General features: G+C 36.8%; 1 protein-coding gene across 1 annotated transcript; it reads left to right on the plus strand.

Moving 5' to 3' along the window:
• Nucleotides 1-11,996: 11,996 nt before the first annotated feature.
• On the plus strand, nt 11,997-18,487 carry LOC121316581 (opsin-5-like). Its single transcript, XM_041251622.1, has 4 exons — nt 11,997-12,166; nt 15,510-15,803; nt 16,568-16,893; nt 17,686-18,487. The coding sequence occupies exons 1-4, from the start codon at nt 12,094-12,096 to the stop codon at nt 18,019-18,021; spliced, it is 1,029 nt and encodes a 342-aa protein (XP_041107556.1). The 5' UTR covers nt 11,997-12,093; the 3' UTR covers nt 18,022-18,487.
• Nucleotides 18,488-25,441: the final 6,954 nt, after the last annotated feature.

The raw sequence follows: 25,441 nt of genomic DNA on the forward strand, positions 1-25,441 counted from the left end.
TTGTTAACAGATGCTGCTGGCTATGTGGTCCTGACACATGTTTTCCTGTTAAAACCATTAAGCATGTACATCAATTTCAAGAGGGACATTGAAAGTTCAAATTGCAAGTTCAATGTATTAATCTGTTGTGAAATATATTTCTTTTAACTGGAATTCACACCACATAAACTCACTTCATTTGTTTTATTTATTCCAGCACCTTTACTCAATTTCTTAGAGCGCGATTTTATAACCACTCTGTATACCTAAACAAATAAAACACAGAAAGATAAAAGTGAAACATAGTGCAAAATAACAATAACCCAATCTGTACTAACAATGGTATTCTCTTCTCTTCTCATATCTTTACCATATTGTGGTAGTGTGGCAGGGTGAAAGCCCTGCTGGTGCACAGGTGTGGGAAATATTGGGTGGCAGGGAGGGGGTTAAATTCCTCCCTATAAAAACACGTGGGAATGTGGCTGGAGCTGAAAATTGAGCCACAGGTGTATCAAAGGGGTGATCACAGGTTTTAGTTTTGAATTAGTTTTAGCATTAATATTGGTGGTAGAGGTGAAGGTTAGTGTTTGTGTTCATGCTTGGTGTGCTGTGCTGTGCTGTGCTAGACTGTGTTTAATGAGACTTGAGTAAAGGCTAAAATGCCAAAGTGACTGGGGAGGTCTTAGTATTTGGTTTTGACTAAACCTTTTGTTTTGGCCACTGTGCCTCGGTTTGTTTGTTCCTGTCTTTTGTTTATTGTTTCTTATTGTATTATTAGAGTGCTCATTAATTTGCAAGTTCTGTCTCTGAGTCTCATTTCTTGACATTCACAAGCCTGAGCTGTGACACTGTCCTTACCACACACACACACACACACACACACACACACACACACACACACACACACACACACACACACACACACACACACACATATATATAGAATATCAACTGTGTCTTGGTATGACAAGAAAACATTATTGAAAAACAATGTTAATCCATACCCTGCAAGATAAACTTGAACAAGTATTTTTGCATTGATTCAGATTGTCAGATACGATAATCACTGTTACGATACCAAATTCTTCGGATTCTGCAGATTTAACTAATATCAGCTAGTAGCAAATCCAATTTATGACTAAAAATGTTAACAGAAACCAGACTGATCAATTTCAAGTCCCTCCTTAAAATATTCCAGCTAGCTGCTGCATCTAATTCAAACAAGAGTCTACTGAATTTAGAGAAAATCCCTGGAACTGTCAGAGACAATAAGGTTCTAAAGTGTGGATGAGGCTGGTTATGGAAGCACATACCCACACCCTCTAATGTAATGGAAATGTGATTGTACAATTGACAGCTGCATTCACAGTTCAACCTTTTAAAGTAATTCATTTATCATTCCCTTTGAGGAGTAGTCAATAACGCAGTGATGCGCACCAGAAAGTATCTGTATTCACTCTCATCGACTCAGGACATCAGTTAATTGTATTTTCCTTCAAAACAACTGCAGTATAAGTAATGTGTTTGGCTACAATAAAAATGATTTCACCATTTACAAACTGGATATGTATCATTCCCTCTCTATTAGAAGTGTCTCCTGCTTTAGGAAGAGGTCTACATTTATAAGCACACTGCATTTGACAAAATTCTCTGTTTTTAAACTGTGAGTAGCTTCAAAATTACATTTTCATTGTTTTAATTTTTTTACTGTCCCCCTAACCTTTTCCCTTTTGAGAGATCACTTGGAATATAAACCAGAACATAGGGGTTGCCAAGGGCCGGGGTTTAAAATCACTGGCTCACTAAAGCCTAATGGGCAAGATGCCAACTGCTGTATCAATACACTGTTGTCATTTCTATGCATTCCATTGCCCATTGTATTCCCAAATCTGTTCAATGATGTTCTACTAAATACGAGGGTGTTTGTCTTGACCTCCTGAAATAAACGTTGGCATGCAATCTTATTTTCTGTGTTGACATAACCAGTACTTGGGCATCTAAAAAGTCTGAAAAGGATGCATGCAAGAGTATATTTTTATTAGTGCTGGGACGAACACTGGATTTTCATGTTTGGATATTTGCTCATAATTTAAATATTTGTTCAGATATTCATCTGCTTTCAAAACGTAACAACAGCCATTATACTGCTCAGAACACAGGCAGACAACAGGGGCAGGAGGGCGTGGCCCTGTGTGTGTGCCTTATTTTATTGCAAGACGTTCAATAAGTACACGTTAAAGTCGAAAAATATCCCAGGAGTAAATAATGCGTTGTGTAGGCCTTACTTTACCCCAGTGAATGAACTACAAAACAAAGGATGCCAAAGAGCAGTTCAAGTTAAGCGTTGTTTTGTTTATTCCTGAAATAAATAGTATATATATAATGTTGACACTGCATTTTATTTATTTATCTTTTTTCATTCCTTGCCATTGCAGTTTCTTCACAGTAAACAATGACCATCGACACGTTTTCATAAAGTAATAACATGAGGTCTACTTGTGCCTTTTTGTAGCTAAACAAGGAAACGAAAACTGAAATGGTAATAGATAAGAGTATTTTAAGAAAAGTGTATTTGGTTAAAATGTTTTTACTATATATATATATATATATATGGTCTTTAGTAATGACATTTGAGAAGCAGGTATGGCAAGGATTACTTTGTCTAACTTTAAGGAGGCTTTATAAATACAACATATTCGTTTGCTTAGCGTGTTAGGTGATGGGGGAGGATCCATTATTACACATTTCCTACAGGGGCTGCAGTTGCAGGCTTTCATTTCCAAATGCCTGAGTAGCTCCAGGTAGGGACTTGATAATTCAAAGGGAATTGAATTTGAGTAGCAGAGAGCTTGCAAATTGAAGGCAACATATAACGCAGGCTGGTTTGGGAGAAGAGAAAGCGCTAACATGTGTTGTTAAGGTTCAGCAGATGATCACAATCCAAACAAACTGATCCCAGAGGGACGATGTCTTGGCTGTGCCGATAGACACCATCCATAACTACAAAACACTCAACAGTCCTGAATTTAAGAAACTTAAATTCAATAACAAACATCTAAATGTCTTCATCTGTGCCTGTACCAGACGCTACAACCTCAAATCAGCCACACCAGGGACTTGCTTGTGTTGATGTACAGTGTCAGTGGATCGATGGTATGCAGTTACAGCAGCTTAGCACAGAAGAGAGGATTTGGGCATTTCCCCAGAAATCAAGAGTTAAACTAATCCACACTGTGTGGCCAGTTTTGCAGAGAGGGAAACAAGGGCTCCATTTTGTTTATGGAAAGATACAAATCTGGTTGATGGTTTAAGAAACTACATTTTATCAAGCAAAATACAATTACAAAAAGTTACTCCTCCCAGCTGGACGTGTAGCCCTAACGCAACAACACTTCCGGAGGCCGTTCCACCAATGCCCCAGACCATAGCCTCTGCAGCCTAAGCAGGGCCCCTGAAGGCTCACGGTCTCAGACCCATCCCTTTACACAACACCAGCTGCAATATTTTTGCGACTGCACCTCAGACACTTGGGTGTTTGCCGCCGTACACACCAGTTACACACTTCAGTTCCCGAGCGGGACCTCCTGTCTTTCCTTGTTTCAACAAGGATCAACAGTACATCTGGTGTTGTGCCAAAGGTTGCTGGGTCTGATGGATATCTTCCGGCTACACCCCAAACGCGACAAGCACCGTCAGCCGACCATGTCTCGCACATGTTTGAAAGCCCTACACTGGTGGAGGCAAACCTCTCACCTGCATGAAATTGTAAGGCTAGGGGTGATCCACAGCCGTCAGGTAGTGAAGACAGATGTGTCCAACTTCGCTTGGGTTACAGTCTGGGCAGGCAGAGGAGTCTGCAGCTCCTGGTCGGGCCGCTGTTCATCCATACACATAAATGCGCTGGAACTGCAAACAGTTCACCTCGCTCTCCAGCACTTTCTCCAGGCGCTCCAAGGGAGACATGTCTATGTCTGGACAGAAACATGTCGGTAGTGGCGTATGTCAACCGCCAGGGAGGACTTCAGTCTGGGTGGGTGGCCGCGCATTCTACAAGAACAGGCTAACCCGCATACTTTCACCAGGTTCTACTGACTTAATGTGGTAGACCCCTCTATACCTTCAATAGGTACAAGGGTCCTTGAAGTTGCATCGGTTTTGTTATGCTTTCCCAAAAGTATTGTTGGTGGTCATCTTCAAATTGAAAGGGAACGTTAGGTTATGGATGCTCAATGAATACCTACCAGTAGCAGGCATTTCCCAAAAGTATTTTTGGTCGTTTTCTCTTTCAGAGAACCGGGGTTACATCTGTACCTTAATATTCTGGTGTATTTAGAAGCATATGACTTTTTCATTTGAAGTAAATGGGATACTTCAAGGTTTATTTCAGACAGTGTGTGATTGACACTGGTAGTTGAGTTGAGAGTTGTGACGAGTTCAAAGTGGATGGGGGTTCATGGCTGGCTACATCCCTGTTTCCATTCAACAAAAATGGTCACCCACCAATCACATTGATATGGAAATACTTCCCCACAAAAGACTTATCCAATATCATCATCATAACACTTCTTTGACATAGTGTCCTCACCGAGCCTGCAGAAGACAGCGATACTCTAAAAACACAACCGACAAGTAAATAGGGAACTAACATTAAAAAATAGTTTCTGTAAACATAACTGGGAACTTCTGTCTTAGTCCCAAAGCCATTCTAAACCCAATACTAACACCCTAACAGTCTGTAGTTGAGTTGGAGCACCCACACCTGTTTCACAGTAGTACCCTACTTTTCAGACAGTACGTTTATTATTATTATTATTATTATTATACACATGTGTCAGTCTTCTAAATGGGTTTTAATGTAATTAAAAAAAAATATATTATTATTATTATTATTATTATTATTATTATATTATTATTATTATTATTTATTATTATTATAATAATAATAATAATAATAATAATAATAATAATAATAATAATAATAATAATAATAATATATATTTTTTTAATTACATTAAAACCCATTTAGAAGACTGACACATGTGGTGTTTTGTGGTCAGTTTAATTTGTGTATTTGTGAAGTTGACCATTGACCAATTTGGGGATGACCACCTGTATAAGAGGAGCTGGACGACAGCTCACAAGGTTAGTTTAGAGAAAGGACGGAGAGGAGTACCAGGGTTTGCGCAGTGGCTGTGCACCTGCTGGTATAGCTTTGGTGCTGGTTTGTGTTTTGAAGTGTATTTTTAGTTTATTTGTTATAATCCTTTGGTTCCTTTTGTTTCATTGAAATAAAAGTGTGAGTGAAAGAACTCAAACTGTAATCGTCCGTGTCTGCTGTTCCTGCTCTCTGCGCTGTTCTACCACCACACAATATCGAGAACTGTGTTTGGAAGCAGGGTATAGAAGAATACATCTTCAGTTTTTGTGTTTCTATGCACTTCTGTTAATAGGTCTCTGCTCATGTCAATGTAATATTTTGTCCCACATCAGTTTGGTTTTGTTATTTACATAAAGAAAGCTGATCTGACTGAAGAAATTGTGCAAGAAATGACATTGTCAACCACTTTTAAAATCAATCTTTTCATGTGCCTCTGTGATTCCAGTAAGTGTTCTTTTTTTGTCTTTTTATTTTGGTATTGATATGTGATCTTTAAAACTTGACTTTCATCTCATCTTGCACTTACTGTTATTCAGAGCAGCATCCAAGTATATTATATAACCTAAATGACTTCTGTGTGAATGAATGCTTGCTTTCCCCATGGACCGACACACTGTAGAAAATGAATTGGTGCATCTAAATTAATGCAAAATGTTTACTTAGAAAGCAAGAGCAGGAGCAGGAGCAGGGCTGGCATGTGTGTGCTTGAGGGGATGTGTGTTTTCTGTCTCTATGGCTATCTGCTTACCTCCTCTAGATGTTAATAATGAAACGTCACGGTGATTTGTGCAGACATGTCTTCATAGGAGCTGATTAGAACAGTATTCCTCCAAAGCGGCCATGAGGGTGATTTTTATCAAAAAAGGTTTGCCCAGGCTGTCAAGTTTATGCCGTTCTATTGCGCTGTGGGCCATGAAGCTGCGAAGCCCACCACTTACTGGCTGTACATGCACAGGTGGTGGGCATGCTTTCATAAAAAATAGATTGGCATGGTAGCCTGGGACGTTTTTACTGAGTAGTAAAATGGGATTGCTCTTTTGGGGGGCTCATCTTCTCTCTGCTCCAGTTCCTTTCCAGTTGCTTTCTATTCAGAATAATATAGCAGCAGGTGGTTGATTCATACAGTACTAAATGCTCCAGTACAATTCACATTGTTGTGCAGAAAATAATATTTCAATTGTCTTGCTGGGGTGTGAATCCTAATTTTGTAATCGGATGGTGACCTTTGAGGACTAAGTAATTGTGACTGACGGTTTGAGTTACATGTAAATGCCACAGGATAGGTGGATACTCCAGAAGCGTCCTTACAAAAGTTTACCACTGTATTTATTTATTTATTTCAGTTTTTACAGTTTTTCCCATGGTTATACTCTGTATAAGCTGCAGTTTACCCTGCTTTGCCATGTTTTTAATCTGCTTTACCATACCAATGCTTACCTATTCTTTAACATGCTTTATTACACTTTGCAATAATTTTACTATGGTGCGCTTTATAAGGGCAGGCTTCAGAAGAGTCAACATCATTCATATGTTTCGAACCACTAGATAAACCAGCAAAGTGGTGTGATCAACAGTGCACCGAGTGAAAGAATGTAAAAAGAAAGCGCTCAGCTGGAATCTTCTTGTGTAAATTATATATGGCAAACCTATCTGAGAACCAACACTTAACCACAAAGTCATTGGAAACATCACAATAAAGAAAAATTTTACTTAAAAGAAAAATGTTTATTTCGTTGTTATTTGCAACAGCAAGGGGTAGGGGTACTAAAGTATACTAAAGCAATAGTTGCAAACCAGTTGCAAAGAGTCTAGGGTGAAATGTACTGAACATGCACAATGCTGTTAGTGACTTTTTAGGGAATGCTTTGCAGCAGCAGTTTTTCTTTGCGGTTCAGCCTTAGCTGAATATGTAATTATGGGCGTTCCTGCATAAATTCTCAAAAAGGGGATGGAGATAGTGCAAATGAGGGTTTGATCAAAGTTTTGCATTGAAAATTCTCTGTTGTAAATATCTTCATGAATGAGGAAAAGAAGGCAGTAATTGCACCAGTTTAAAAAGAGGTAGCTTCAAAATGTACAGCCGTTCCACTAAGTCGCGTTTCATAGTAATAAAGTGTGTAAATTTACGGCAATTTTTTTCACTGAACCTTGTGTGTGGGTAGATGCTTTAACTCTAACCTAAGAACTTTTGAAAACATGTTTTAAAAACAGTCTCAATTGTTGCTGGCATTTCTCAGTCTGTTTTTTCTCGTGCGTTGCCAGTTGTGCTCAGTGGATTTTTGAGTACCTAATTTTCACTAAAGTCAGGATGTACTTGCAAGCCTTGAAAACACATATTTGGTTTCCCTAATGTGCTGAGAGCAATAGATTGCAAATATAATATTAAAAATAATTTTAAAAAGCTAAAATAATTTAGTTTCAGTTTAAAATAATCTTTTATTTGCATTGTACACCAATGATATATTAGCAGCAAGCTAAAGTAAAAATAAAGTGTGCTAGGGATTCATTTGATTTTACTACACTACTGTATACTGTATAGGCCTATTGTACAGATTTAGGCCTATATTTTTACATAATGTAATGTGTAGCTGTAACAAAGTGCCCGCCCCTGTGTATATTATCTGTTATGTGTTGCGTGTGGTGTGTTTAAATGTTGGTGTATAGACATTGGTACACGGGATATAAACGGGTCTGTGTAACACGAGTGTTTAAAAATGTATATGTGTATTTAGGCACGAGGATTGCACAGCACTTCACGTGCAAGTAAAATGTAGTAATATGTGAGCACGGGGAATTGCACTTTATTAATTCACGTGCTGGGATTCAAGTGAATAATTAATTGGTAATTGAATCCCAGCACAATAGTATATATAGATGCACGTTGGCACATACTGGGGTTGGGTGTTCGGTGAGCGGAGAACGGGATTGGAGACGGAGGAAATAAGCAGTAGTAGTAGTAATGATAAGAGGAGAAAGTATCCGCTCACCGTGTTTGTCAGTGTCTGTCCGTGCACCGTTTTGTTAAGTTTAGTCTGTTTTTGTTTGTCTATTTATTTTGGCGTAGAGTGCCGTGTCCTGTGTTTTTCGTGTTTGTTAAACCTTTTATTTTGTAATAAACCGGCGCCAACAGGCGTCTTCATCATTTCATTTCATCCGTCCTGTGTTTTGTGTATTTCATTCCTTTTCCTGGTTCTGACGCCGCCCACTTCGGCCGTCTCTGTGACAGTAGCCTACCCAAAACACATTAGTGTTATTTCAGCACAATGATTTACATTTAAAATTCATTATGCACTATAACTGTATGAGTGTGAGATTTTATTGTATTGTTTTTAAACCCGACACCTCCTTATGTCGGACAAACATGTTCGGTTTAGCGATGGGCTACTGTAGGATTATGAAAAGCTTTTTGGGGGTTAAGGGGGGGCCCCACTACAGGATCAGATGGGATCAAACTGCATATATATATATATATATATATATATATATATATATATATATATATATATATATATATATATATATATATATATATATATATAGTTAATAGAGGTATTCACAGTTTGTTGGGTTACAACCTGAAATCTTCATGTATTTAAATTGGATTTTTTTCCTTTGATTTACACAACTTACTCAATACTTTCAATGTGTGACAAAATGGGGGGGGGGGGGGGGGGGGGGGGACGACAAATCTATTAAAAATCAAAGTCTGAAAAGTCTTCATTAGATAAGTATTCACTCCCTTTGCTATGACATTCCTAAATAGCTCAGGTGCAACCAATTGCCTTCAGAATTCATACAATAAGTTAAATGGAGTCCATCTGTGTGCAATAAAAGTGGTTCTCATGATTTCAGATTAAATACACCTGTCTATGTAAGGAACCACAGTTGGGTAGTGCATTCAAAGCAAAGATACTACCATGAAGACCAAGGAGCTTTCAAAACTACTCCGGGATAAAGTTGTGGAAAGGCACAGATCAGGGGAGGGGTATAAAAAGATTTCAAAGGTATTGAACATCCCTTGGAGCACAGTCAAGTCGATCATTAAGAAGTGGAAGGTATACGGCACCACCCAGAATCTACTTAGAGCAGGCCATCCTCCCAAACTGAGCAGCCGAGTAAGAAGGGCATTGATCAGTGAAGCAAACAATAGTCCAATAACAACTCTAAAAGATCTACAGTGTTCCATGGCTGAGATGGGAGAAACCGTCCATGTGTCAACAATAGCTGCGGTACTCCATAAATCTGCCCTGTATGAAAGAGAGGCAAGAAGGAAGCCATTTCTGAAAAAAAAGCCCATGTAAAATCTAGCTTAGAATTTGCAAAAAGGCATGTGGGAGACTCTAAAAGGATGTGACAAAAGATTTTGTGGTCTGATGAAACAAAAATTGAACTATTTGGCCTAAAGGCAAAACGTTATGTCTGGCGCAAACCCAACATAGCATATAACCCAGGTAACACCGTCCCTACTGTGAAGCATGGTGGTGGCAGCATCATGCTATGGGGATGCTTTTCATTGGCAGGAACTGAGAAGCTTGTCAGGGTAGAGAGCATAATGGATGGAGCTAAATACATGCAAATCCTTGAGGAAAACCTGCATCAGTCTGCAAAAGACCTAAGACTGGTTCAGAGATTCACCTTTCAGCAGGACAATGACCCCAAGCACACATCCAAAGTGACACTGGAGTGGCTTAAAAACAAGAAAGTGAATTTCCTAGAGTGGCCCAGTCAAAGCCTGGACTTGAATCCGATTGAGAATCTGTGGCAAGACTTGAAGATTGCTGTCCACCAACGATCCCCATCCAACTTGACAGAGCTTGAACAATTTTGCCACGAAGAATGGATGAATATTGCATGATCCAGATGTGCAAACTTGGTAGAGACTTACGCCCCAAACATGGTTCACATCACATATATATACACTGAGTGTACAAAACATTAGGAACAGCTGCTCTTTCCATGAAATAGACTGAGGAGGTGAATCCAGGTGAAAGCTATGATCCCTTATTGATGTAACCTGTTAAATCCACTTCAATCAGTGTAGATGAAGATGAAGATGAAGATGGGAAGATGAAGGGAAGACAGGTTAAAGAAGGATTTTTAAGCCTTGACACAACTGAGACATGGATTGTGTATGTGTGACATTCAGAGGGTAAATGGACAAGACGAAAGAATTAAGTGCCTTTGAACAGGGTATGGAAGTAGGTACCAGACGTGTGTCAAGAACTGCAACGCTGCTGGGTTTTTCACGTTTCCCGTGTGTATCAAGGATGGTCCACCACCCAAAGGAAATCCAACCAACGGCAGGCCAGTGGTCAAAAACGGCTCATTGATGTTATTACGGTAAAACCGTGTACAAATAGTATCATACTTCATGGTTTTATATACATTTGGGTAATCATTTTTAGAGATTTAAAAACCATACATTTACAGTAAAATATCATAAAAACACACGATTAGTAAAGTCCAGCAAATTAACTCTTAATAAAAATTAAAAAAAAGTTTATATGCGTTACAGAGCCGCCACAGCAGCAGCAGGTTTCAACTAGCAATAATCGCGCCTCGTATTTACTAAAAGAAACGTGGTCTGTTAAAACAACGGAAAATATCTGTTTTTACTTTTTTAATGTAAAAAACTGTTTTATTAAGTACATTGTCTGTAAAAAAATAAACACCTTTTCTTCTTTTTAGTATGAAGGTAATTTGCTGTTAAATTTAACGTACATTGTCATTTTATAAGAGAAGGCAATTTACCATCACTGTTTGAATTTACGGACATTTTTTACAGTGCAGCTTCCACCTGCTTTTTGGCTTTGTCTAACATTAGCAATAATTCTGGGCTGGTTTGCATTATGTTGCTTTTATAATGAATTATTGTCCTTTTTCTCATTTTGGACCTGCACTGAACAGATTTCCTCCTTGCATTCAACTCGTGTGAGAATGTGTAATTCAGGCAGGTCTTTACTCAAAAAGGCAGACACAGTATTTTTGGAAAAGCAAACCATTATAGAATCAGTTTGTCGACTGTACTCTCATGAAAGCTGTTCTATCTAGACATAATCAGTCTAGTTTTTTTTTTTTTTTTTTTTTTTTTTTTTCAGCCTAGTCTGAACATAGCTTTACTCGTTACTCTGATGTGCAGCAAAAGGACTTCAAGGCTATCATCCACAGTTCTATTTAATGTCTCAACCATACCAAAACTAAAGAACAACCCATCTTGTTTATAAAGTAACCATAAATTAGCCATCTTGTTTATTAATTACTTATTGTGTTTATAAATTAACCTTTGTGCTCATACATAGCCATCATATACTATATTCAAACAAACTAAATTGCTCTCTGTGGTTTGTTTTTGCTTTTTTTTTTTTTTTAAGTTAATAACAATCCCATGAATTATATATATATATATATATATATATATATATATATATATATATATATATATATATATATACATACATACACACACACACACACACACATACATATATATATATATATATATATATATATATATATATATATATATATATATATATATAAAACAATTGTTGCGTACGCCTGCATTTGCACGTAAACATGAAATATAACACAGTCCAAATCAAAATTGAGAATAAGATGTGAATACATTTTACCATCCACAGCCCTGCTTTGTTCATCTATGATATGACTTTAAAAAAGGAGAAAGCTATCAAAGCATAACAAGAGACTGCCCACAACATCTATTCCTCGTGGTGGAGAGGAGGAGCGAACATAATGGATACTTACTGCCTGTTCTGTACCAGCACTTTCAGAAACACAGCAGGGGTCTTGAGGGACAGGTGCATTAGTGATATCCTCAAACAAACTCCTCGTAATCTACTATTTATGTGTTTGTGTATTTCAGTTATGTATTGTTAGACCGCCGTTTCGCACGCTGTATATTTAAATTTAACGGTGGGAAAAGGATAGTTGCGCAAATGGAAGATCGCTATTTATCCAAACTGTCACCTGCTGAAGATTATGGAGCGGGTGCTTATCTGGTAGTTATTGGTAAGGGAAAACCTTGTATTTATTATTTTTTGAATTTTGTTGGGGGGGGGCAAAGTTTTGCATTGAAAATTCTCTGTTGTAAATATCATCATGAATGAGAAAAAGGAGGCAGTAATTGCACCAGTTTAAAAAGAGGTAGCTTCAAAATGTACAGCCGTTCCACTAAGTAGCGTTTCATAGTAAAAAAGTGTGTAAATTTATGGTCGTCGTTTTCACTGAAACTTGTGTGTGGGTGGATGCTTTAACTCTAACCTAACTGCTCTTATTTCCGATATCCCAGTTACATTACATTTTCAAAAATATCAGTTACATACTGTAGCTACCGCTAGTACAACGTATATATTTTAAAACCTTCGTTTTAGAGTAGCACATAGAGACTTTACACAACTCTTATTTCTGGTCATTGAAAAAAAACAAAAAAATAAATAAGATGTCATGTATTGCATGGGCTTTACAAAAAGAGCCAGGGGTAAGAATACAGTTTAACTCTTTATTTTAGAGTGTCCATCCGATTACACCTCACCAGATTTCATACCACCTCGAGTTATGCCTGCTTTCCACAGATGACAAATATGAACCGATGAACATAAACTGCTAAATAAAAAATCACAACCATGTGAATGTCGAAAGTATAAACAATGGTTTAAATAACATGTTTGCCCAGATAATCACGAATAAACTCAAAGGAAAAGGGGGTAGCGTCGTTCCTTTCATCTTAGAAAATTTGTGAGCACCAGCTTGTATGTATTTGCTTTAATAACTAAAATATCTCTCAATCTCTTATCCCACATGGGGTAAGCGAGTATGTTTCGACCCTTTTCGTGCACGAAAATAACCTTTTTATTAACGAACTAATGTAGCGGGGGGGTAGGCTGGGTTTATAATGTATGGTAGCCGTCTACTCCGCTGAAGGCACTACCTTCAGATTAAGTTAAATATTTTAAATTGTTAGGACCAGGTTATTTTATTTGGGCAAGAGGAGAAGGTCTTTACCAAGTACAACACAAACACACAATAAAAATGTAACAATCGCATTTATTTAAAACACAATTTCGTTTCAATTGTCATATTGCACAAACTATAGTGATGTCTGTTAGAGCGTTTCAGACAAATCCTTCAATTCGATACATTGCTTCAAGGATTCCGTCGTTCTTTCTCAGACATTACACTGTTAGATAGTTTTAAATTTTCCTACAAACCTTATGACTATAGCAATTGATTGCAGCTGTATAACAAGCTGACAAAGTACCACTTTCTGACATTACACAGGTACTAAAACTAGTGCAATGTACCGCCACGCCTTTTTGGTGTTTAAATTATATGCTGTGAGAACTGCAATAGTTTAACATAATATTGATAATTTAAGCAATGCTTTATTCACCCAGATCAAGCAATGGATTGGATGTAAAGAACCAGTGCATGAAATGAATTAATTATTATTATTATTATTATTATTATTATTATTATTATTATTTTTTTTTTTTTTTTTTTTTTTTTAAAGAAAACGGGAATTTAAAGAAAAAATTCAAGAATGTAAAATCGAAATATGGTCAAATTGAAATCCAAAATTGCACAGCAGAGGACCTTAAATCTCGTTTTCTAATCTACGGTACCTTTCCTTCACAGTGTACATGTATAAATAATGTTACCTGGGTAAAAGTAATATTAATAGTTTCTTCCGCAAGTGAATTACTTCTAGCTGTCGTTTAATTTCTTCCTTTTTCCACCTGCTGTGTCAAACATTTCCGAAATGTTCATTTGACTCACAATTAATAATATTCTATTATAGAAATAACAGACTACAATGCAATCCTGTGTTGTTGATTGTAATCACTGAACAATGATGAGCAATCAATCAAATGAACTAATGCCAGCCAATGCCTTGTTGAGACTCAGCACGAGTAATTGCATCACATAGCAATCGTTTCCCTAAGTATCTCCCTGCACACATCTAGTAAAAAAAAAGAAATCTAGAATAAATCATTTAAATGAATGATGTTTTTACATAATTTAAATTAAGAATTCATTTAAAACTCTTAAGCAAAGGAAATCTATTACCAAATGCAAGATGTATACATTTTTATATTTTATTGAAACAAAATATACTGCAATATATATATAATCTAATATATGGATTAATGTATTACAATATATTATGGATTACTGTATATACTGTAAAATACATTACTGGATATTTGTCAATATATTACAAAATAAAAGTGTTCAGAAACTTTTGTTCTAAATAATTTTAAAGTCGTATCAGTCAAATGTTTTAACCCACAGTAGAACAATAGTTCATAGATGTCTGCTTAACATTTTATTGTAAAGATAATACAAAAATGTTGCTCTTTTTGAATTTTGACATGTATATATCCATAAGGTAGGATGCTACGCTCAACAGCAAATACCCAAGATGTAGCAATTAAATCAGTATACTTTACTATGACAATAGTAACCTGGCTAATAATTTAAAGTTAACATAGTCATGAGAATGCAGCCTCAAAGACACCTTGGTGCAAGAATGCTGTTTGTGCAAAAGACTTTTTTTCAATTTTCTTCAAGTCAGGGGCTGTAAAACCAGGTAGCCTGTTCATAGAGATGTTGCCTACTGTAGTTTTGTATATGGCCAAATTGAAACTAGTTAATGGGAGCTATTCAATTGATTAGTTCATGAAGGTTATACATACCAAACATCTAACAGTACATTTAAATGGGCTGCCGGTATTAGAGGTTAGAGCAATTGAATGGACCCCAGTGAACCTGATCTATTCATCTAAGGCTAAGTATTTGATTTAAAATCAAAATGTGTCAAAACTAATGAAAATTGTGTGAATTATTTCACATTAAGTGGATGATTCAATAGCTCCTCAATCTAAGGATTCTCCAGGCCAATAAGTGTTTGTACAAGAGTATTATTCACACAGAACTAATAAAATATTCAATGTGTTCTTTTTCAATGAAACGTCAGACCTGCATGAATGCTGGTTAAATATCTGTTACTATGACATTTAAAGCCTACAGTAATACATCTTTTGCATCAAGAAACTGTAAACAAAATTATTCACTCAAGTATGTAGTCATTATTATTCTGCATGTCTGCCGATATACAATATATTCCTGCCCAAGCTTGATGCAGCTTAGCTGTGGGTCGCTCTGAACACACATCATCTGTCCCTAGGCCTAGGAATGGTAAGTTGGGAGCAATCCAATCCTGTCAGATACACCTTTATTTTATTTGTTATAAAACAATATTCACTTTGACCATTACATCATAGAGCATATTTCCTACTTTTTGTTAAACTTGGCTTGATGTTTATTCTGTTTAACCCCTGCTCTTTTCCAGCTGTCCTGTCTGTCCTGGGAAATATAGCTGTCCTCGTCACTGCTTTGAAGAGATCCTCCCACCTGAAGCCCCCAGAGCTGCTGAGCGTGAATTTAGCTGTGACTGATCTTGGCATGACAATCAGCATGTATCCACTCTCCATTGCCTCTGCCTGGAACCATAGATGGCTGGGAGGAGATGGCGTCTGTATTTATTATGGATTAATGGGATTCTTCTTTGGAGTTGCCAGCATAATAACTTTAACTATGATGGCTATAACTCGATTTATAGTCACAACGAGTTTGCGAGTTCCTGGTGAGTTCACATATCTGATAAATTAGTATGCTGTCTTTGATCTTTAAAGAATAAATGATTTGACAGCAAAATACAGTAGCTTCAAAGAGCAAAGGCTTTGAAATGATAGAATATTAATAGAGATCTTTTTAGTCTTTTGTGACATTGACAAACACTTTTTTGTTTGTTTAGTTTTATTGAGGTGTTGTTTGTACATACTGGACACACTGTATGTGCAACTGCCTCCACTCTATCCCATTCACAGGTGTGCATAAAATTAAAAGTAAGAATTTGAAATATGGTGAATTTGCAAAAAAAAAAAAAAAAAAAAAAAAAAAAAAGTAAAGCAAATAAATTATGTAAAACAAGTTGTATTAGTTCATTATAAGATCTCAAATACTGTGGCAGGCCTAGTCCCTAGGGAGAGGGATATAGACCTTTGCCATTATTAAATGCTCCCCGGCTGGACTGTGAATACTTATTAGCCCTTCTAATCCTTTTTTTATATTTTGAAGTCTGTGTGTACCAACCCTTAAATATACTAACTAATAATACTAACCTTAATAAAAAACCCTAAAAACACTGACAAAGACTTCTTGTTTTTGTAGTGCTACAGTTATACTAATAAAAACAGCAAGCATAATTTATTTAGTACATAATGTTAAAACATCTTTTGGTGTGCAGTACCCACTTCCCCCTCCCCTGGGATGAATTATGGATTTGCTACAGTTGTATTACCATACTTTATATTCTGTCATGTTAATGAGATGTTTGTATTATTTAAGGTGAGAAGATCAGCAAGAAGAACGTGTCTATTATGATTCTTTTCACCTGGCTCTATGCTTTGATGTGGGCTGTCTTTCCGTTACTCGGCTGGGGAAAGTATGGTCCTGAACCATTTGGGTTATCTTGTACTATCGCCTGGGGTGAATTTAAAGTCAACGGATCTACATTTATTGTCTGCATTTTCACACTCTGCACAATAGTACCAGCTCTGACCATCATCATATGCTACTTTGGAATAGTATGGAAAATTCATAAAGCATACAAGTCAATGGGGAACAGGAACCAAATGCCCAATGCAATGAAAGTAGAATGGAGGCTGACAGCTGTATGTATTTCAGTATTGGTAACTATGAGTAAAATGTTGTATATTTTCTAGGGGTGTGCACGCATGCTTGTTTGTGAGGATGTATATAAGACAATTCACTGATTATATAATGCTGCACAGAACCTTTTTAAAGCAGGTCAATGGACTGTTTGCATGAATACCATGTTTGAAATGTACATTACATTTAATAATTAAAAAAATCACATTTTAATATCTTCCCAAGAGTAAAAAAAAAAAAAGCCATGATAAAATGTTTACATTTACATTTCAGGAAACAGTTATTTGCATCCTACGAGCATACAGAACATGTACTTCAAATATTGGTGTGTTGGAAATTCCCTTTAAGTGCTTTGTATTTTATGATAAATTTACTTACCGTATATATGTAACCGTAAACAGAAATCAGACCTGAGATTGTAAAATCTTGCAAAGAGAAACAGCTTTTCTGCTTGTGTTGTGAATATTTTGCACAAACTTTACAATTTAATGGCAGCTAACCCTACAGTGCAAGTTGAAAGTCACATTTTCACATTGTCTGTATTTAATAATTACTGGACTGGATAACTGATATTGAGAGAAAAAAAAAACTGCAGTGATTCTTTCTATGCCTTTATGCTAGTAGAAATGAAACACAAAGTGTGAATAATCAGACGTTATAGACAACATGTGTATTTTTATTTTAAACGCTAGGTGGTGGCATTCTGTTGAATATGATTTTAATTCATGTCATTCACTCATTAAAGAGATCAGTTTGGGCTGTGAATTAATTCTGTCGTGTCTATTGTCTTTTAGATGGCGGTGGTCATCAGTGTTGGCTTCATCGGCTGTTGGACTCCCTATGCTGCAGTCAGCCTCTGGTCAATGTTCAGGTCCAGTGACTCAATACCACCTCTAGTGAGCTTGCTGCCCTGTCTGTTTGCAAAGTCCGCCACAGCATACAACCCTTTCATCTACTACATTTTCAGCAAATCGTTCAGGAGAGAAATTAAAATGCTAGCCTGCTTCTGTAGAAAGCCGAATGATTTGCTCAACACAGTCAACATGGCAGAAAACCCAGTGTATGTGATTTGTGATGGTAAAAGAAAAACGATAAACCACACTGCCATTGCAGAAGATTCCAACCGTTAATCAAATCTAGACAAAGCTGAACTCTTAGAGCTGTGAATCAAACACCTTGTACCTACTACACTACATCTATCAGTCAGTCTGCATTACACTAACTTTCATACAGTGACTGTTCATGGACAGGGTACTTCACAACCAGTGCAAACTTAAAAGGGAGCAGTTATAATGCTTCTGAAACTACAGTATTGCTTAATTTCCCTCTGCATTGAAATGCACATAGCATTTTACAGCCTGAAAGAGCACAAAAAGATTTAAAATGGCCATCTAGACCTCAACACAAAAGCTACAGTTCCCTTAAACCATGTTATGTTATTTTAATTGAATATACCATATTGTGTATTTTTCACTGTTGTCATTGTAATTTTGTCTGCCACGTTTTTGACTGAATACAGTATGTGACTGCTTGCTGGGCACTGTTTTGTATTTATGAAATAAAAGCACCAAAATCAAAAGAATAAGGCAACTGTAAGCTTGTTGACGTTTTATTGAATGTTCAATCTGGATTATGATTTAAAGAGATCCCTGTCAATAGCAGCCTTGTATGCACATATTTTCACCAGACCATTCACTTTGTAGATTCAGGATAAATGTCCCCGTGGAAAAAGAGTTGGATCGCATTGGGTTATCCAGGTGATAATGGGCTGCATTTGGTTCATCTCACTCACTGCAGCACATAAAGCTTAACAGGTCAGTTGTCAAATGAAGCCAGGTTAAATTCTCTTTCAGGATTTTGCTACTTAGATTTTCTGGATCAGAAGAGGAGATTGACGAGATATACAGAGAATGCCTGTTGATCCTCGTTCCTGGACTGCTATATGGGTTGCAGTGGTGAGGTGTCATTTAAAATTGCTAGTTCAAATTGGGGAGAAACTAAACAGCTGGATAATCCTGTATTTTGGGTCCACAACAGGCTTAGGTTTGAGCATCAATACCACGCTGTCACATCTTACATTGTCCTGGTCACAACAATAAAAAAAGATAATACCGAAATAGGAACTCGTCAAACCATACCAATTAAATCTTTTGTGGGTTATTCTTCAGTAGTGAGGCAGAATGCATCTTGACTTGTACAACTAACCACTTCACTAAGAGCTGAATATATGTACAGTGAACTCCACTTAATTCAAACCTCTGGAGGCAATACACATAGTTTGAGATGTGCAAAGTACAAAAGAGAAACGTAACAGTAACAATTTTAAACTGCAGACAGACAAACTTTTAAAAGACCAAGCAAATGTTTTATTTGGTGTACATTTATTATATTTTAACAATTTTAACAACAAAAAAAAAATGTACATTATATTTTTAACTTGGGGTACCATGAGATTATTATTATTACATTAAATTAATTAATTTGGATGAAATACATCTTTCTGTACCTCATTGAAAGTGTTTGTCGACAAGGGATTTCGACAGCAGCTGGCATAGTTTTACTGAAGTACAGTATAAAAGGCCATATTGGGGGATTGGGAAGCAATTGCCAGGGAACATGGAAGTACACTGGCAAGCTCACTTCAGAATGGAAAGCTAAACATAGGGTTTAGACACAATTCTCCATGTGGAAAAATCTAACAAAACCTACCCAATGATTACATTATCAAATTAGGAATATGCCAAACAAATGGAAATACAGTAGACAAACAAAACAGACAGTACAGTATATTGGAAAATAAACATAAAAAAAACAACAATGTTGTACTGCCATGCCACTTCACCAGGCGCAGAAGTGAAGTATGTTTTGAAAGCATCTCTCACTTCAAGCGCTTCCCTTGTGGCGTTATTGCTGCTCACACGGCAGATGCTCTGCATGGATGGTTGTTCAGTGGTGGTAGCAGAGCTGGTGGTAACAGACTCCCCATTTATATAGATTTTATTTTATGTTTGTGTGTGTGTGTGTGTATAGAGCAGACTTGCAACAAGAAGAGTTTTGAAAAATGGAAGCTTAATTATTGTCCTGAATTCAAAGAAAGTTTAACAGAGCAGCTTGAAAGTTATTCATATTTTGCTCATAAGTATTTTCCAATAATTACTTTGTGAAAGATTTTGAGCCTTGGCAAATAACATTACCTTTGAAATAATACACATCCAAACAATTGTAGTTACATATTAAATATTTTTTTAAATATATTTGTTAAAGGTTAGATATAGTCAGATACATGATTTAATATAATTATCCAAAACTCACCTGAGGCATATTGCTAGGTGCTTTGCTGGGCTGGTAGCTTCCCTGTAATTCGTCACCATTATTGTAATAGTGAGCCCAGTTTTTGAAAGGAGGCAATCAAACTGGACATGATCAAGCCGAAAGTAGGTTTGAAATCTGCCTTCATCAAACCGGAGCTCCTGTATCAGCCGATGATATTTGCCATACCTTTTTCTTTTCTTGAGGGTGTCATGGAGCAACAGCGATCTTATGTTTTTTCTTTCTCCAGTAGAGCAGGACGATTGCAATTGTCTTTTTTTGGTTGCTGTTCATTGTTGCAGGTATTGTTTTATCAGATGCACAGTACCACTGACTGTTGCCTCTTTTACAGTGGGGGCGGGGCACTACGTGCAGCTTTGGAATATCTATTCAGGTTAGACAGTATCAAAGAATTAGTACCCATGAGGTAATGGTTACATTTCGTACTTGAAAGGGAACATTAGGTTTGATTTGAAGTGTTAATATGCCTTTACCTGAGCTACAAGTAAACAGAACTGAACTCAGTTAAAGCATTTTAACACTTTTATTATTGCAAATCTTGTAAATGGACAGTAAAAAAACAAAAAAAAAAAAAACACACCCACACAAATTTAAAGCTATTTAAACTTTTTTTTTTTTTTTTTAATGTACAGGCAGTGTCTCACCATTAGTCATTTCTCCTTTCAACAAAATAAGAATAATTCACTGAAGAGTAGAGTAATTGCTTTGGAAATATGTCCAACCATTGCCTGCTGACATATTAATGATTTACATAAATTAAACTAATTAAGTCCTTGACACTGATCAACTGAAATAATGAAAACTTGATTAAATGATACTAGTAGGTCATCCCAGGGCCACACTTCATACTGAATGCATGACAAAAATAAACAATAAAAAATTAGGGCCAGAAGACAAAAGACCTCCACCAGCCTTGTCTGATTGCACAAAACAGAGAAAGAAAAAAAAACCTTGGGGAAGTGAAGGAGGCAGCTTCCCCACTAGGCTTTGATTTGAACAACATTTGTATCTAAAATTCCATTAATTGGTTATTATGAAAAGCGCTATGATTGAAACTAATTCTTTTTTGGTTGGCATTAAAAGCATCAACCTTGCAGTTTTGGCACCAAAATAATATTGTGCTTGAATATTGGTTTGCCAAAGAATTACGTATTTATTTATTTTTTCGGATTTCTTTTTGGATAGGTATCTACTAGCTTTACACAGAAGGATGGTGACATTTTTGCCCATTCTTCACTGGAAAATTGCTCCAGTTCTGATAAGTTTGTTGGGGAACATCGATGGACTGCAATCTTCAAGTCTCGCCATAAATTTTCAATTGAATTCAATTCAGGTCTTTGATTGGACCATTCAACAACAATAACTCTCTTGTTGAACCACTCCAGTGGGTCATTGTCCTGCTGAAATGTGAATTTCATCCACAGTTTCTTGGCTGACTCAAACAAGTTTTCCTCAAGGATTCGTCTGTACTTTGTCATCCATTCTCCCCTCTACCCTGACAAGCTTCCCAGTCCCTGCTGAAGGGAAGCATTCCCATAACATGATGCTGCCACCAGCATGATTGACAGCTTGGAGGGTGTTGACTGGGTGATGTGCAGTGTTGGGCTGGCACCAGACGTAACGCTTGGAATTTATACCGAAAAGTAAATTTTTTGTCTCATCTTTACCACAAAACCTTTTTCCACATGTCTGCATTATCATCTACATGCTTTTCGCAAACTCCATATGTGCTTTAAGATGAGGATTTTTGAGTAATGGCTTTTTTTCAGTCACCCGTCCATACAGAGCAGCTTTGTGTAGGGACCAGGTTATTGTTAATGTGTGAACACTGACTCCCATCTCAGACACAGAACTTTGCTGATCTCTCAAGGTCATTGTTGGCTTTAGTGACATACCAAACCAGCTTCCTCATTGCCTATCTGCTCAGTTTGGGAGGGCAACCCGATTTGTGTAGTGTCTGGGCGGTATGATGCATCTTCCACTTCTTAATGATGGACTTCATTGTGTTGAGAGGGATAATCAGCACCTTTTAAATTTTCTTGTACCTTTCTCCTGCTCTGTGCCTATCTATCACTTTATCCCTGACTTGTTTCGAAAAGCTCCTTGGCCTTCATGGTTGCTTTGTTGGATCACTATGTGAGTTGCAGCTTGAAAGTCTTTATGTACCTGAGGGAAATTATCTACAATTAAACCACTTTGAGTACACACAGGCTGAAAACATTTCACAAATTTTGTGACCTTTCAAACAAATCATTTGCGCCTGAGCTGATTTAGGGCTGATGTATCAAAGGGGTTGAATACTTATGCAATTGAGATTAATCTTTTTTTCTCTGTAAATCTTAATTTTTTATATTCTATTTGCATTTTATATTAAATTTATCAACAAAATGTGAAAACATTGCAGGGATGAATACTTCTGCGAATCGTTGTGTGTGTGTGTGTGTGTGTGTGTAACTGATCATTTTGCAGTGGTCTCTTATTTTTTTCCAGAGCTATATATATATATATATATATAGATATATATATATATATATATATATATACAGCTCTGGAAAAAATTAAGAGACCACTGCAAAATTATCAGTTTCTCTGGTTTTACTATTTATAGGTATGTGTTTGGGTAAAATGAACATTTTTGTTTTATTCTATAAACTACTGACAACATTTCTCCCAAATTTCAAATAAAAATATTGTCATTTAGAGCATTTATTTGCAGAAAATGACAACTGGTCAAAATAACAAAAAAGATGCAGTGTTGTCAGACCTCGAATAATGCAAAGAAAATAAGTTCATATTCATTTTTTAACAACACAATGCTAATGTTTTAACTTAGGAAGAGTTCAGAAATCAATATTTGGTGGAATAACCCTGATTTTCAAGTACAGCTTTCATGCATCTTGGCATGCTCTCCACCAGTCTTTCACATTGATGTTGGGTGACTTTATGCCCTCCTGGTGCAACAATTCAAGCAGCTTGGCTTTGTTTGATGGCTTGTGACCATCCATCTTCCTCTTGATCACATTCCAGAGGTTTTCAATGGGGTTCAGGTCTGGAGATTGGGCTGGCCATGACAGGGTCTTGATCTGGTGGTCCTCCATCATAAGAACATAAGAACATAAGAAAGTTTACAAACGAGAGGAGGCCATTCAGCCCATCTTGCTCGTTTGGTTGTTAGTAGCTTATTGATCCCAGAATCTCATCAAGCAGCTTCTTGAAGGATCCCACAGTGTCAGCTTCAACAACATTACTGGGGAGTTGATTCAAGACCCTCACAATTCTCTGTGTAAGAAAGTGCCTCCTATTTTCTGTTCTGAATGCCCCTTTGTCTAATGTCCATTTGTGACCCTTGGTCCTTGTTTCTTTTTTCAGGCTGAAAAAGTCCCTTGGGTCGACACTGTCAATACCTTTTAGAATTTTGAATGCTTGAATTAGGTCGCCACGTAGTCTTCTTTGTTCAAGACTGAACAGATTCAATTCTTTTAGCCTGTCTGCATATGACATGCCTTTTAAGCCTGGAATAATTCTGGTCGCTCTTCTTTGCACTCTTTCTAGAGCAGCAATAACTTTTTTATAGCGAGGTGACCAGGACTGCACACAATATTCAAGATGAGGTCTTACTAATGCATTGTACAGTTTTAACATTACTTCCCTTGATTTAAATTCAACACTTTTCACAATGTATCCGAGCATCTTGTTGGCCTTTCTTATAGCTTCCCCACATTGTCTAGATGAAGACATTTCTGAGTCAACAAAAACTCCTAGGTCTTTTTCATAGATTCCTTCTCCAATTTCAGTATCTCCCATATGATATTTATAATGTACATTTTTATTTCCTGCGTGCAGTACCTTACACTTTTCTCTATTAAATGTCATTTGCCATGTGTCTGCCCAGTTCTGAATCTTGTCTAGATCATTTTGAATGACCTTTGCTGCTGCAACAGTGTTTGCCACTCCTCCTACTTTTGTGTCGTCTGCAAATTTAACAAGTTTGCTTACTATACCAGAATCTAAATCATTAATGTAGATTAGGAATAGCAGAGGACCTAATACTGATCCCTGTGGTACACCACTGGTTACCACACTCCATTCTGAGGTTTTTCCTCTAATCAGTACTTTCTGTTTTCTACATGTTAACCACTCCCTAATCCATGTACATGTGTTTCCTTGAATCCCAACTGCGTTCAGTTTGAGAATTAATCTTTTGTGCGGGACTTTGTCAAAAGCTTTCTGGAAATCTAAATAAACCATGTCATATGCTTTGCAATTATCCATTATCGATGTTGCATCCTCAAAAAAATCAAGCAAGTTAGTTAGACACGATCTCCCTTTCCTAAAACCACGTTGACTGTCTCCCAGGACCCTGTTACCATATAGGTAATTTTCCATTTTGGATCTTATTATAGTTTCCATAAGTTTGCATATAATAGAAGTCAGGCTTATTGGTCTGTAGTTAACTGGTTCAGTTTTGTTTCCCTTTTTGTGGATGGGTATTACGTTTGCAATTTTCCAGTCTGTCGGTACCACCCCTGTGTCAAGAGACTGCTGTATGATCTTGGTTAGCAGTTTGTAAACTACTTCTTTCATTTCTTTGAGTACTACTGGGAGGATCTCATCTGGCCCAGGGGATTTGTTTATTTTAAGAGCTCCTAGTCCCTTTAACACTTCTGCCTCAGTTATGCTAAAGTTATTTAAAACTGGATAGGAACTGGATGACATGTGGGGCATGTTGTCAGTATCTTCCTTTGTAAAAACTTGTGAAAAGTAATCATTTAATATATTTGCTATTTTTTTTCTTCATCTACGATTTTGCCATTTGTATCTCTTAAACATTTAATCTCCTCTTTGAATGTTCGCTTGCTGTTGTAATATTGGAAAAACATTTTGGAATTGGTTTTAGCTCCCTTAGCAATGTTCATTTCTATTTCTCTCTTGGCCTTTCTAACTTCCTTTTTGACTTGCGTTTGCAGTTCTGTGTACTCTTTCTGTGTACTTTCTTTTTGGTCCTTTTTTAATGCTCTGTAAAGTGCCTTTTTTCGCTGAATATTTTTTTTAATTGATCTATTAAACCATTTTGGCAATTTAGTTTTACATTTAGATTTGTCTACTTTAGGGATGTAATTGTTTTGCGCCTCTAGTACTACATTTTTGAAGAACAACCGTCCTTCTTCTGTGGGTGTATTCTCTGTTTTACTCCAATGTACTTCTGTTAGTCTTTGTTTC

This window comes from Polyodon spathula, chromosome 6 (genome assembly GCF_017654505.1).
Source record: "Polyodon spathula isolate WHYD16114869_AA chromosome 6, ASM1765450v1, whole genome shotgun sequence".
NCBI classification, from domain to species: Eukaryota; Metazoa; Chordata; class Actinopteri; order Acipenseriformes; family Polyodontidae; genus Polyodon; species Polyodon spathula.

What these genes read in the sequence shown, in the direction of transcription:
- LOC121316581 (XM_041251622.1), top strand. Translation starts at nt 12,094, where the DNA reads ATGGAAGATCGCTATTTATCCAAACTGTCACCTGCTGAAGATTATGGA. An exon ending in TGCTTATCTGGTAGTTATTG is followed by an intron (nt 12,167 to 15,509) that starts GTAAGGGAAAAC and finishes GCTCTTTTCCAG; the next exon opens with CTGTCCTGTCTGTCCTGGGA. An exon ending in TAGAATGGAGGCTGACAGCT is followed by an intron (nt 16,894 to 17,685) that starts GTATGTATTTCA and finishes ATTGTCTTTTAG; the next exon opens with ATGGCGGTGGTCATCAGTGT.